General features: G+C 30.2%; 1 protein-coding gene across 1 annotated transcript in view; it reads right to left on the reverse strand.

Moving 5' to 3' along the window:
* Positions 1-12,888: 12,888 nt before the first annotated feature.
* LOC111620570 (nucleolar protein 10-like) overlaps positions 12,889-16,044 on the reverse strand; it is a 51,494-nt gene continuing 48,338 nt past the window's right edge. Inside the window, exons 17-18 of the mRNA XM_023362517.1 lie at positions 15,876-15,975; positions 12,889-13,103 (exon numbers count right to left, since the gene is read on the reverse strand). Of these exons, the coding sequence (XP_023218285.1) occupies positions 12,987-13,103; positions 15,876-15,975 (217 nt within the window). The 3' untranslated portion in view covers positions 12,889-12,986. The remainder of the gene's footprint in view (positions 13,104-15,875; positions 15,976-16,044) is intronic.

Here is a 16,044-nt window from a genome sequence, read left to right on the forward strand (position 1 = left end):
AATACGATACATAAACACACAAACAGTATAAATCCACCCAAAATACATGACAGCTCATAGCAAACAAAGAAAACATAAACACGTGCATCGTCACGTGTTTATGTTTTCTACGTTATTCTATGTATTATATGTTAGGCTATAGACAATATAATGTACTGTACAGTATAAACACAGCAAACATACGTATAATACACACGTATTCACACAAACACATACAAAAACTACATTTTGTAGTATTGTAATCGTGTCGAATTGGTTCTCCAGGTTTCCCTAGAACTAAAAAAAGGGAGGGGGGAATTCTGTGGCTATGTATATGTACTGTACTGTGTGTGTTTGTTTACATATCTATTTCGTTTAATATCTCAAGATGGTGTAAAGATTAAGAAACGAAATTTGTCATGGTAACTTGTATATAAGAGACATTGATGTTATTAAATTTTGATGTTAAAGGTCAAATGTACGATTTTGTTGAAGTTTGAAGCTTCATAACTTCTGTGCCTTTTGTCGAAAATTTCTGAAATTTTGCAGGGAGGTTTGTGCATTACGGGCATTAATGCTATTAAATTTCGGTAGTTAAAGGTTACGTGCCATATCTTGAGAGGGTCAGATTTAATGATATTATTCGTTATTAGAATTTACAATTTTTTAATATATAAAACTAGTTTCTATCCTCAAAATTAAGCTTTTTGGCATTTTATATTAATTAATAATATAAAAAAAAAATTTAAACATCACAACAGATGACGCCACACGCAATTTTAAGTGTTTTTGCCGGGAAAGTTATGCAACTCTTTGTTGGATTTATTTTTTACAGATTTTATTTTCGATTTTTTTTGAGGTAAATTTAGTCTTTAAAATCAAAATTTTTTTAATGAATTTTTCCAAAATTTTGTGTATTTGAAGTTGAGAAAATTCGAGGAATTTATTCTAAAAAATGACATAAAACAAATCGATATAACTTAACGAGATTTATAACTAGTCAATTGAAGTCATCTAAAAAAAAAGGCGATTAGTTAAGGCTATAAAATAGTCGAAGGCTGTTATTAGATATAAGTTTTATAACCTGTAAGAGGAGATTTTTTTCGATGGAGGAGAATGTAAATTAAGGAAAATGACCTCGTTGCAAACCATAAATTTGATCGAAAATGAAAAGTTTAACCCTGAAAAAAACTAAAATTACATGTTACCTTATTAAACTTTAACATAAATCTTTGATTAAGTTACTTTACTTTTGCAACAGTGCAACAGTAGCGTCACTATATCCTTTAATTACTATACACCATACAAATAAACTATGTTACGTTATCATGCGATATAAGACTCAATAACTACATCCATATTATTTACTAACTACTTAGTAACTCGTGTTACGATAGATACTCGTACTGGGAATAATATATATATTTATATATAGATAGCGAAGGGATAGTGGGAGATGTCAATTCTACTACATCCCCTGAGTGATGAGTAGAGTATCCATATCTTATGGGTTACTTTACATATTTGTTACCATAACCTATACATTAATAACGTTACATTACTGTATTCCTTATTTTAATAAGTTACGATACCTTGGCATGTAAATATCTTAATGTTACGCTGCTAGTATTATAATCAATCGTTACGTTACCATTTATTACAGCGAATTTTATTACGTTAGAGTGTTCCTTATAATAATATCCTTTCAATATGTATTATGTTACATTATAATAGTTATTACAATACACTTTGTATATGTTAGAGTCGGTAATTATACGTTTATCCATTCAAATAATAGGTAAGATCTTGAAGATAATTCGTAATGCTTTTATTTCTTACCTGTAAATGGTAAGTTACGTACAGTATCAATGTTATAAAGTCCTAAATCCTTTCATTTGGGCGTGTTTTATTGCGTTTTGGGCTCTAGATCATTAAAAATCGATCACTAAAGGGATGTTTTTAAACATAAATATAGCTAAAAATCAGAAGATAAATGGGATAAATGGCTTTCTACACCATAAAATTTCTCTCACACTTTCTTCTAGTAACGTTACAACAATCACCTTTAGTTACAAGATTAGCAACGTTACATCCCATACGAAGATAATTTCACTTTTCCTATATTTATATAAACGAAATTTATGTCCTTAGGACCGATCCAATTCTATAAGAGGTACGAATAGGATCGAGTGTATCCGTCAAAAAAATGGTCTCGTCCGCGTTACGTCACGGTTTGACGTAAACGAAACGGTGGCACGTATCTATGACAAAAATGAACTATTCTTCTTGGCGTCACGGTTTAACCCAACAACCTTCCACCCCTGCGTGTTTCGGACGTATACACCCACCTCGTCACCTTGGATCAGCGGTCGAAGTCCTTGACAGATATTCTACGTCCCAATTCTGTCTCCATTCGACCCGATTAGCGACAAAGCGTGTCTGTCGGTCGACCCCAAATTCGGACCGTTGCCAGGACACCGAATGACGTCGAGATTCTTTGTAAGAGTCAACAAACCTCGAGTTGCAATTGGGTTTATCTGCACCCAACCGGATTTAATATATGTGAATCGATAAATGTGATAAATCTGCCAGAAATATAGAGGTTTACGGAGGTTTCCCCTCTGTTAAAATAACATATAATCTTATTTTTTTGACGGATTATATTGCGTTAAGGAGTTTTTTTTAATCTCATTAAAAGACGGAGAGAATCTTTGATGAGAGATTAGGATCCGGTTTTAAGGGTTGAAGGTCAGTCAGAGATCGCATTTAATTAAGGAATGAAGGTGTGTCAAAGGCTCTAATTTGTTGAGTCCAACATTATCACCTGTTGCAAAAATAAAATCATTTTGTTGGAGGATTATTATTAGAAGTTAATTCCTACTAGAAGCAATGATTAAGTAAAGGATTATCCTCCGTTATAGGGAGAAAATCCTCTAATCAGGGATGTATCCCATTAAGATACACTGATATTCTACTATGAAAAACGTTTTCTTTCTAGATAATTGAGACCTTCTATTATTAGGAGGCCTTAACTAAATCCTACTGTTAAGGGAAAGTTCATAAAGTAGCTCAGTATTAACAGAGAGATGCTTTAAGATGAATCTCTCCACCTTAAGAGTAAGGGACTAACATTCTATTGTTTTGAATACAAGATGAATCCAGGAAAAGGTGTAAGTTAGATCCTTCCATTAGGAGAAAGCTTGTCTTATGCTAGAAGAAGACTTTAATTGTTTAGATATCTTTTTTTCCCCATAATTAGAAGGCAGAGGACTGCATCAGGGGATTATTCTCCGTTACGGAGGAAACTATCTAACCTATTAAAAAAGGGGGTGGAAGGTATAACGTCGACAGAGAAACAACACAACGCAGTTATCGGCGTAAACAAGGTCGGATAGTACGTGTTGGAAACGGCGATAATGCAGCGGTACTGGCAGTTGCCATTGTCCTTGGCCAGCAACCGAACCATAATCGAGTCCGGTACACCGACACACTCGTCTTTACAATTGTCCTTGACCGTCCTCGGTCGTCCCACTGCTCTACATTCGCCTCCGTTTGACCCGGTTTTGCTCCCAAACTTCGAAGACGGACGACCGTTTGGCCTGAAAGTAACCTTGACGCATTTAACACCGATGTGACCTACTTAAGGTGCGCTTTTCCGACGGTCAGACGAGCTGATGTCAATTTTGTCAACATTTTACGTCAACGGACAGCGTTACGAACGTATCGTCGATAACAGTAACTCCCCTACGTACATACAACGCCATTATTATTGCCGATTATTACTAATTTACTTTGCGAGTCTTTGAGGGGGGAAGAGTTTTGCGTATGCTTTCTGCTGGTTTTTATAGGTTTACAGGTGAATATATTTAGGTATTTTATGCGCGAATTTTCTGGTTTTACAGGTAGATTTATAGAATATATTTAGGAATTTTAAAGGCGAATGCATAAGACGTATTTAGATATTTTAGAAGTGAATGCAGAGGATATTTTATATGAAAATTTTACAGTTTTAGAAATAAATATATAAGAAATATTTAGGAAATTTAGAAGTGAGCCAAACAGGTATTTTACATGTAAATTTTGTAACTTTAGAGGCAATAAAAGAGACTATCCAGAGTATGTTCATGTAAATTTTCTTTAAATATACTAAACATAAGCTTTAGATTTAAAATTTTAAGAAATTTTTCAGGTTTAATAATACAAAAAAATTTTTTTTTATAATTCTAAAATTGATAAAATATTGAATTTTACATATCCAACATTTAGAAGTATTAGAGATGGAGTTGAAATTTAAGAGTTTATATTTTAGAAGTATTCTCTTTAAGTTGGAGAAATTTTAAGCGGAATCAGCTATTAGGTAGTGTATCTTATAGCAAATCCTATTATTGGGAATGAAGGATAAATAGGAAGTCTGCTAGTAAAGTAGGATTTACTATTGTAAATCCTATTTAAGACATCATCTATCCTTTATTAAATATCTTAAGATACTTTTTATCTTAATGGATAATCTGATTCCAACTGTTAGATTAGAGAAAGAGGCTTAAAAAAGGAAAGAAAAAGGCAGAAGCTGACTCATATTGTTTGAATATGAGGTATTCTAAGGAAACTAGTTGCAAGAAAACACTGAAAAATAATATCTTGAATTTATTATAAGCTTATATAGTATTTGTAATAAATATAAAAAAAATATACAATATAAAATACACCTCTGTATATAAAATTTCTTGAACTATAAATTGCATTTTGAATGATCTTTTTTTTAAATTTTTTCAGTTAATTCCATGTAATAGGTGTGAAAATATTAACCTCTTCATAAACTTGGATAAGTTCATAGTTAGCAAATGATAAAGATCTTGCAAGTCGGATTATTATATTCTACAATTTTCAAATTAGTATAGATTGTAGTCTGAACGAGGTCTAAATTTATGTAAAAAAACCCGAAAAGAGGAAGGCCCAGAATCTTTACTGTTTGCTAATATTAAAAAAGAAAAATAATATGATGTTTCTAGGATTGAGAAGATAACAGCAATGAGTTTTATAGTCTGAAAACTCCCTCCCCTTAACTGATTTTTAATGGTAATTATTCATTATAAAAGTTACCAGCTTGAGTCTTAACTGCTTTAGACAGTATCAAAGATTCGGTATAAAATATAAATGGAAGACTTACATTTCTTATTCAAATAAATCAAACTGCATGTAAGTACCTAAGATATTAACATCCAGTATATTTGTGTGTGGACTTTGAACATGCCAAATCTTCCGATTGCTATTAAATACTGAATCTTCAATATCATTAATAGTAGTTAAGACATAGACCACTGAACAGTAATAATACAGTAATCAAATCAGAAAAATGTTTATGGATGGCATCTGACAAACATATCAGACACAGTTAATATTTCTCAACACACCATTCCTACCCCTCTATCCAGTATTCCATTTCTAAAGAGCAATCATGGGCTCTGGATCCCATCTATATCTTCTAACATTATACTCTCAGTTTATCATATTTCTTTTCTTTCTCTTTATTCGCTTAAAATTATATAAATTTTATTATACAGCGTCCAGTTCAGTCCCTATAAAACCCTGGGTTCATGAGATATCATCCCAGTTTCCCTTTCTTCTTTCTCCTACTTCTCTGCCCCATTCCTATCCTTCTACTTCTACTGTACGCCTAGCTAAACCTATGAAAAGAAGGCACTCTTAGTGTCAGCCCGGGCAGAAAAATGTATTAAAAAGATGTAAACTAAAAAAGAAATGTTTTGTTGTTTTTTTTTAAATCAATTTTTATAAATGGAAAATTTAAAAATATGATTTTTAAAAAGAAATAAAATTACATTAAATTTTAATATCCAATTAATTTTAAAATAATAAATTAAACAGAATCAAAAATAAATTAAAAAATTGTGAATGTATCTTCTTGCATAATAAATGTAATTAAAAATATTATTTCAGCAAATTCATTTTTTTTTTTAACGTTTAACTTAATTACATTTACTACACTTCTTGATTAATTTTGATGCAGTTTACATTAAATATATGGGAATTAATTTAAAAAATGAAGAAAATTCTTTTTTCTATCTCTTGAAATTATAATTATTATATTAAAAGAAATTACCTAATGTAATAATTGAGCATGAAAACACGAGATTTATTAACTGCAAAGATAATAAAAATAGTAAAGGTTTTTCTTGTAATTTTACAATAAATGGATTTAAAAGATGAAGATTTTTTAAAGTAATAATGTAGAAAAAATTTAAAAATAATATTCTTAGGATATTTTAAAAATGAAAGTTTGTTTGTCTATACTTTTCAACAAAACTAAACTTTTCTCTTTGGTAAGCTAAAATAAAGGGATTAAGATGGCTCAAGGGATAGAATGTCTGCCTATTACAAGGAATGATACAAATTTTTTGCTCCTGATTCCATTTAATTCCATCGAAATGATTTCTGGGAATAAAAATTGGCTGCAGCATGTGCATTACTTTCTCTCATGCTAATGGTTATAAATCTGTGGTTTTTCATTTTAATACTATTGTCAATCTATATGTTTCTTTATTGATGTCCTATAAAGGGGTAATTAAACTCTCCACAGCAGGAACTATCATTTCTGTTACAATTAGCTTGTGTGTGGCAAATGACAGACCAAACTTGGTGGCTCCTATTAGACAATTAGATTCGAAGAGGTCATTCCAGCATATTATTAGGTTGTTTATACTGGTTTGTTTCCTACAGGACTGTTGTTTTACTAAGAATTTCAACTTCTTTCAGGTTATATAACACACATATCTGCATGTACACACTTCTGCCAGTGTCTGTACTGCTCGTCAAAGCATTTTTCACAATGTCTTTAATGGTTATCATTGCTGCTAGCAAAAATGCAAAGCAGTAGCAGGTGCTTATTTTCTAGATAATTTTCTATAAACAAACATACTCTTAATGTAATTAAAGTTATATGTTTGAGTCAGCTTCAACAATGTTTTAAGAAAATGCTTATAAATATATTCAGGAATCAAACATACATTCATCGCTATTAGTAATCACAAAATCTTTATGGAAGCTAATTATACATTTGATATTTCCTGAACATTCCAGAATTATTCTCTTTATGAGAATAATGATTTTTCTGGAATTATTATTAAGTCAACTATAAATTTTATAATCTATTTTAGTAGTGTCTCATGTCATTTTCTTATGGGAGGGTGGGGCTATTATCATTATTATTATTTAATCAATCAGAAATATGATATCTAGATGAAGCACAGTCTGTTCACTTTTCTATTTCATGCCAGAGTCCGTCATATGAACTGAACCCTCTCTTCATTCCTCATAACGAAAACCTTATATTCAGATACTTAGTTTAATTTTCTCAAAATTTCTACAGGACCAAGGCAGAGTAAACCCCAATCCATCTTAACATATTCCCACTGAAGGAGTACTTATTAGAGACACATGTCCATATTATTTCAATTCAAACTGATTATGAAAAATTTACTTATAGAAACATGGCGATTTAAATTAAGTGATTGCTATTAAGAGCAATCTGCAGAGTGAACTAGTGGGAGAAATGCTATCATACTTGATATGAACACTTCAAGAAAGAGATTTTGTCATCAAATAACTATTACAAATACTCACTAATAAGAAAAATACAGAATTGTGAATAGGAAAATATTATGGCAGAGCAAACTGGTTGATTATGTGATTGAAAAATTGACCATAATCAACAGCATACAAAGTTTAATTGATAGATTTTGTTCCTTCATTTCCTACATTAATGTGGTATTTAAGTGGTTAGACATAACAAAGATCTGATAGAAGCTTTTGGGAGCTGTCAAACATGATCAGGTACGATGCTCAATACAATAGTCATTGTACAAGATCAAAATTTGATACCACAACACCATATTTCCACTATCAGTGATCATTTAAACATTTTTTTCTTATTGTTAATTTCTCTCTGGTTCTTTCTACAGATTACTTTGAATAGGGATAATTTAAATTGAACCATATACACAATATTGATTCTTATAGTTTGCTGCATCATGTAAAAATGATATCCCAGTGAATGTACACAGAAAATAATTAACAGTACAATAAGAACAACTAAAAACCAAATAGGCTGAATAGAATAAATTTTTAATTATGTACAAAATTCATGACTTATCAATACAGTAATACCACGACTTATGCTACCCCGACTTATGTGAACCCGGAGTTACGCGATTTTCAAATCTCATTGATTTGTCTTATGTTTGAGTGCCACGCAACCCTTGATTACTCACTCCCCCCACACTATTGTTCAGCTTACATGTTCAGATGTGTCGTGCGGAATCCACACATAGCTACAATTTATTTTGTGTTATTTATTTCTGTGTTTGTTATATCTACGGAGACTTGAGAGACTCTACTATGTCATCCAAACGAAGTAGAACTAATTCTTCTGCATCAAACAAGAAAAGAAAAACTTTATCTTTGGAATGTAAAGTTAACATTGGGTTCTGTTGGTGAAACAATGTGTTTAAAAAAATAGCTGCAAAAAATGAAATGTTTCTCTCTTTTTTATAGTCTTGAGTCACAATTTTATATCAGTTGTAATAAAATAAAGTCCAGAGAAGGTAGAAAAATGCCATCAACATAAATGTTCGTAAAGTCGAACGAGTTAAGCGAGAATGAAGTTATCGTTATTCCTATTTTGTTAGACTTTTCGAACGATTCATTACTAATGTGTTTAACTCGTTATTATTAAAGACTTCGATACAAAAATGAAAATTTGTGAATTGGCAAAGAAGTTTGATCTACCGGAATTGTCGGTCAGAACAATTATAAAAGGCAAAGAAAAAATTCTCGAAGCTGTGAAAAATGCTCAATCTTTAAATTCAAGCATCATTCGTAAACGTCACAGTATTATCGCTGAGATGGAAACAATGTTAAAATTATGCCGTAATAATCAAGTAAATGTGAAAAATTGTAAAATAATATAGGCCTAATTTGTTATACATATGTATTATCTAAGATTTTATTAAACATTTTTTTCTAAATTATTGTTTTCTTTAGTCTCCGGCCCCAATTAAAAATTATTTGTATGTATTTATATGTGAAATTATACCCCGACTTACGCGGTTACCGCTCGGTCCCACCTATCGCGTAAGTTCGGGGTATTACTGTATATCTAACTATTAAAATGAACAGATTAATTGATAAATTTTCTCTTAAGTATTCTTAAAAATCTTGATAAAGCATTAAAAATTTTTTCTTTATTTAAATAGGAAAACAATATTCATATTTTTTAAAATTACAATAATAGTTACTGTCTTTTTTTCTTCTTGAAAATTTGAACATGAAATTTTAACAGCTTTCAAACCAGTTTTATACATAAAAGCTGTTAAAATTTCATGTAAAATAAATAATAAACTAGTTTTCAAGCATTTCAGATGTTATTCAAAACTACAAAGATTTATTATTTATTTACTTTGCTATATAAAACTTTAATGACAGAAAATGGAGCTAAACACTCTAGCTTGTACCATCGAGCCATTTAGCAGATTGGTGAAACAACGTGTTTAAAAAAATAGCTGCAAAAAATGAAATGTTTCTCTCTTTTTTATAGTCTTGAGTCACAATTTTATATCAGTTGTAATAAAATAAAGTCCAGAGAAGGTAGAAAAATGCCATTAACATAAACTTTTATGCAGATGATATAATCATCTGCATAAAAGTTTATGTTGATGGCATTTTTCTAATTATACATCTAAGAGATGTTGATTTATCTGCTTTCTCCTAAAATTACAGCATTAATAAATTATTCAATAAATAAAATACTAAACAAAAATCTGATAATTTGATTTAATTTAGTGAATGATGAATACTTTTTATCACATATGCAGTTATTGGCATATAAGCTACACCAGTGCTTTCCAACCTGTGTGCTGCAACACACGTGTGTCATGAGATTGCCTCAGGTATGTTGTGGAAATGAAATATTAAATATTTTTTAGAATTTCATTTATCTTTCTTCTTTTTACCACCAGTCAACTGAAGGGAAAAGGAGGCAGCATTCACTAAAATAGCAACTGTTGTAAATTTTTGCAGCATCAGAATACCCCCTAACAAAAGTTGCATGCATCTGTGCTTATGCTGGTGTACCAACTCTTAGGAACTTCTATAAACATTGCAGCTTAAAGATGAGGACTAGCTATTTACATATTGATTCAAATTGTCTTTTTATTTTTATAGTATATTTGTAAAATTGTAAGTAGTCGTCTTGGTAAGTTTAGCTTCTGTATTATTAAAATTTTTTAAAATCAACCATAATTTATTTTAAATTTTAGACATTTTTTAAAAATGAACTGTAAAAATTATGGTGTGTCACAGGAACCTTATTATATTCAAAGTGTGTCACTAATTCACATTGGGAAACACTAAGCTACACAGTTATTACTTTACTAAAACAAGGTACCACTTAGTAATTAGTCAATATTTTTTAACCTAATCTGATGAGAAACACTTAGCTAGAGCACTATATTCACACATTAGTTTATGATCTGAAAGTTGGTTGTTTGATTTGTTGACATGAAGCATTAATGCACTAAAGGTGCCATCATCAATTTTTCTTGATTACAAATAGGACTGACCTATATTGTCGTCTTCCAGTTAGTCAAACATAAATTGAGAGTATCATCCTCAATATATCATCACTTATAAGATGACAATAAATAAAATACAAACTCCATAATTCTCAATATACATAAAATATATTCTTTACCCAATTGTACTATTCACTAGTACACAGAAAAATAATTCTCCTTTCTTTTCTGACTTCTGGAGGCTTAAAAAATTCCAAGTTTGTAGACTGGTAAAAAACAAAAAAGGACAAACAGGTTAACTTTAAGAAAAAAAATTTTTTTATTTAACACTATACTTCACCCCAAATGCATTTTGCCTTTTTTTGGCCTCTTCAGCCAAAAAAAGGCGCAATGAATTCCGTACATTAAGGGTATTTTTGAAAAATATCTAAAAATTTTTTGTGAAAATACAATTAAATTAGTCCCATTTCAAAATAATAGGTTATTTGGGCTAATAAGGACTGAACCTCACAAGGATATAGAGCTATTGGAGGAGGAAGGAGTATCTATAGACTCCAGTGTACATGTGGAATACCGAACTATTATGTTGGCAAAACGGAGAGAAAACTGAAAGGATGTCGGAACATCTGTCTGTAGTAAGACTTAAAGTCAATACATCTCCTGTGTTTTTACATTGTCAAGCGAATAACTGCCAAGTTGATATTAATAATGTAAAAATCTTTAATAGAGAAAAAAGTATGGTAAAAAGAAAATTCAAAGAATTTTGCGATAGTTATGCAAAATAATGTTATAAATTTAAATAACGGCAGAATGATACCAGCAGAATGCTGGGAAGAGATGATAATACATAATAGTTGTAAACGCGATGGTACTTATGTTAAATTAAAGATGTGTCTTCTGCTGTATTACATTCTGGTGTGTACTGTGTTACATTCTGGTTGTAGGAAACCCTGCTGAAAAGGTCAAAACAAGGCAAAATGCATTTGGGGTGAAGTATAGTGTTAAATAAAAAAATTTTTTGCTCTTAAAGTTAACCTGTTTGTCCTTTCTTGTTTTTATACCAGTCTATGGATTGGAATTTTTTAAGCCTCCAGAAGTCAGAAAAGAAAGGAGAATTATTTTTCTGTGTACTAGTGAATAGTACAATTGGGTAAAGACAATTTATCTGACTCCATTGTTTTTTCTACATATTTTTATTAATACATAAAATATATTCTTCAGTACCTGCAAATTACTAAATGTATGATTTTGCATTGCAGATGGCACTGTTAATCTAAGCATATAATTGCATAATATTGTAATGTATCGAACTCATGCTTGTGTGTAGACTTCATTCCTATATATATAATTCTCATAGTTTGAGATATTTTAATTTAGTACCATAATGTCCTGATTTAGTGTCGATTTGGAGGGGATGAAAGCACTAGATTACCTGCCTTTGCAGGTAGGTAATCTAGTGCTTTCCTACTATCAGTGCCCTCTTGTCTTCTAAGCAACTTATGCTTTTCAACTTGATATGATTATTGCATTTATTCTTATGTTACATAACTGTTATAATGTTGATTATGCCTTTTTCAAATGGACTTGGCATCATCCAAAAGTATTCTTTAACTAATGCTTGGTTTTGCTGTCACTCAGTTTGGAAAAAACTGAGAGAGAAAATAGATGCTGATTTTGTGAAAACCAAAATTGAGTGCATGTTTTCCAGCAGGTTCTTCAGAAATAAATGATTCAATTGTATTTTCTTGAAGGAAGAGTTCAGCTCAAGTACCTTATGGGGACCTTCAAAAAGTGTAACATCAATGCCCTTGCTATTTACAATAAAAGTCTGCAAACCATGTACCACAGTCCTTGTACAAAAACATTTATCACCATTTTACACAATATTTTGTTACTTTATAAAATAGACAATTTGTCTTTTAGGTATACATTTTTTTCCAATTTTTACTAATTATTCTTTAAAAAAATATCAGGAAAAATATATAATTTTATTGCTTCTAAGTATGCAGCTTTATTTTTGTACAATTCAGTTTACAAAATATACAAAAATATAGAGTAAATTTTTAAAAACATTACAGAAATTATGTAATAAAAATATTTCTAAATTTAAACATTATAATGTTTTAGATTAAATTAATAAGTTTATTCATTCATTTGAAATAATACAAACACCATTTTTCTAACATTAAAATTTCAATTATTTTTTTATAACAAAATAAAATTCTGTAATGTACATGATGATATTAATTTAATTTATTGCTACTTCAAAAAATTTCTAAAAATTCTATATAATATTATATAGAACATTTTAATATATAAATTGTAATTAGTTTTACAAATAAATAAACTTACCAATAAAAATTATATTTTTCTAAAATTTTATAATTTTACACATTTACAATCAATTAAAATCAAACTGTATCAGTGGAATTTGCCTGTCCTTGTGCTTTTCACTAAAGCCTTTGCTGATCTTCTTAATTTCTTGCGTTCTTCTAAATGCTCTCTATTTCTTTCTTCTCTTTTTACTTGTTTATCACTCTGAAATGAAAGTAAGACATTTCAAATAATCAATAACAAATTAAATTAATTAAAGTGTGAATTAATGTTTAGTTGATTGATTAATCAATATACAATACCACTATTTTTTGGTAACTTCAACCTACAGACACTAAGAGTGGATTCAAATTAGAATGGAATGGTGGCAGCAAAATGCTGTGAGAGATGAAGTTAATATAACAACCTGACCACAAAAATTTATAAGCAATCTGGACTTGAACTCTGGTCCCCCAGAATAAGAGGCTAGCTAGAACCTTTACTTTATGGCTATCAACACCAGCACATTAATGCTAAATTGCTAGCCACAATTCCACCCATTATGAATAACCTGATATATGGTATGGTATGGATCCATGATATGATTGACTATCTTAGATGAGGGATGAGAAATATGTTTTCATCTTTATCACACATATGTTATGTGTGGTTTGTGGATCATATGCAGTGGTTTCTGCTAGAAGTGAAGAAAACATGCTGATATAAAATAGTTTAATTTATTTCTACTATCATCTACAGTTTGTACTCTGTTCTCACACACACACACACACACACACACACACACACACACACAACTGATGGGAAAGAGAAAAGGGACGTAATATAATGATGTACTTGATGCTTCCTGTCCCCAGGTAAAATATTGAAGGGAAAAACACAACAGACTTCATATTGAGTTACATAAGTAAAATTATCACAGTACATGATAAATTATAGGGCTGGATCAGATTTGAATGTCAATATTTAAGATGTTGCCAGACATCTTACTGTGCAATCACATAACCCATCAAGAGAATTAATAATGGATTTCATTTAAGATTTTTCTGGATACTCCCATTAGATGTATTTCTGAACTGCATTGCGATTTATCTTTATTTAACTTGTGCTTTACACTCAAACACTACTGAAAAATGGTTATACTTTCACAACTGCACAAGCAATACATATACTTGCGCAATACTGGAAAGATCTCTTTTACACCTGAATAAATGTTAATCTTAATATACATGGTGTTTGCTTTAACACTGATTATTCTGTTGAATTCTAGAATTCTTTTTGTTATTTCTGAATCATAGATATAAATATCTACAGTGCTCCAGGATGCATCTAGTTTAATACTTAACATATACATTAGAATTTCAACAAACTGACATAATAATTTAAAATTTTTGATTATGAAATAAAATAACAACACTAAAGACCAACGCAAATGGAGTGTAAAGTTAAGAAGACAATCAAAATCAATGCCTAGTTTTACCAAGTCTGTTTTGACCTTGATAATGAACAGAGATGATTGTGCTTGCTGGCATTCATTATTATCTTAAAATTTGTTGCCCATGTGCATCAGACTTAACTTAATGGCACAATATCATTATTGCAAATTAATGCTATTGTGCATTTATCAAAATTAAGATTAATCATATTGTTAATGATATTATTAACAATGTTATTGATTAACTAATCATACCATAATGAATAATCAGGTACCAATGATGTACTGTACAATGTCATCCGTAATATGGCATGAATTTATTCACCAACAATAGATAAATAGAAGAATAAAATCACCAAGACACAAAATTGTTATCTCATACATAATTTTTCAACAGGTGACTATGCTTTGCAGAGTAAAAAAACATCTAGCTGAAAGTAATAACTCACAGAATTATTATTTTCAAACCTATACATGACATCTCTCCTTTACCCCAGTTTACTCATGTCCATTGCTTTATGAATGTGTATTGTGTTTTCTCTCAAATTTGATAAAAGTATTTAACATGAGTTAGTGTTCTTATTATAATAATCCAACTAATAAACAAAAAAGGAAAGCTTTAAGTATTGAACAGTTTGAAATAAAACATTTTATAAGACAATTCACTACATACAAAAAACCTTTGTAACTCCAGTGATACTTGTTTACACACCAGTGAACCTTTTCGACCCCATCCGGGTCTTCATCAGGCTACGTTTATGAGGAATTTGAATGCATGTGGAATGGAACATTAAAACAAACTGAATGCGATTCAAAATTTAGAAAAACAAATTAAGAATAAAAATGGAACATTTTTCTCATAAACGTAGCCTGATGAAGACCCGGATGGGGTCGAAAACGTTCACTGCTGTGTAAACAAGTACCACTGGATTTACAAAGGTTTTTTGTATGTGGTGAATTGTATTTCCTCTGGTGTTTACGAAGAAGTTCATTTCTTATTTTATAAGACTGTGGGCAAATTGTAGAGATAAAGTCTTTGCTAGACCTAGGTTAGAATAAAAATAGCATCTAGCCAAGAGCTCATTTATGTTACAGTTTAAATTTCATTGCAAAGATGCAAATTATCAATCTTCAAACCTGGTCTAAATGAACTCTGGAGAAACTTTGCCTATTACATTTACCAGTGTTACTCCCAGCTTTTAGATGTAGGTGAACAAATTTGGTGAATTGTTTTATTACATTACAAAAATGAAGAAGAAAGTAAATATAGAAAAGTATTAAAACTTCACCAAAGAAGGAAAAATGTTTTTTCTGAATTAATTTAGAAATATCCAACCATCAAAGAAACAACAATGTTCATTAGGCTATACTTTTTCTCACGTTTTACATATAAATTTAATAGATTTGACTCATAAAACTCTGATTAATTCACTAATACTGGCTGATCTGTGGTTGATCAGCAAATAGCTTAGAATAAGATCAGTAAAATTTAATTTAATTTTATATTTTTATTATTATTAAAGGCTATTTTAATTGGAACTTACCTTTTTCTTGGTAAAAGTAACAGTCTTATTTCCAACAGAATTATTTGATACTATCATTTCTTCATTCTCCATTTGTTTTAACCGTTCATCTAAACTTGTCCTGAAATTAAAATAAATAATTTTTAAGTATACTTTATATAATTAACATTATACTGTTTGAAATTGTATT

The sequence above is a fragment of the Centruroides sculpturatus genome, unplaced genomic scaffold (assembly GCF_000671375.1).
Source record: "Centruroides sculpturatus isolate CEXI.00-Female unplaced genomic scaffold, Cexi_2.0 scaffold321, whole genome shotgun sequence".
Classification (NCBI taxonomy): Eukaryota; Metazoa; Arthropoda; class Arachnida; order Scorpiones; family Buthidae; genus Centruroides; species Centruroides sculpturatus.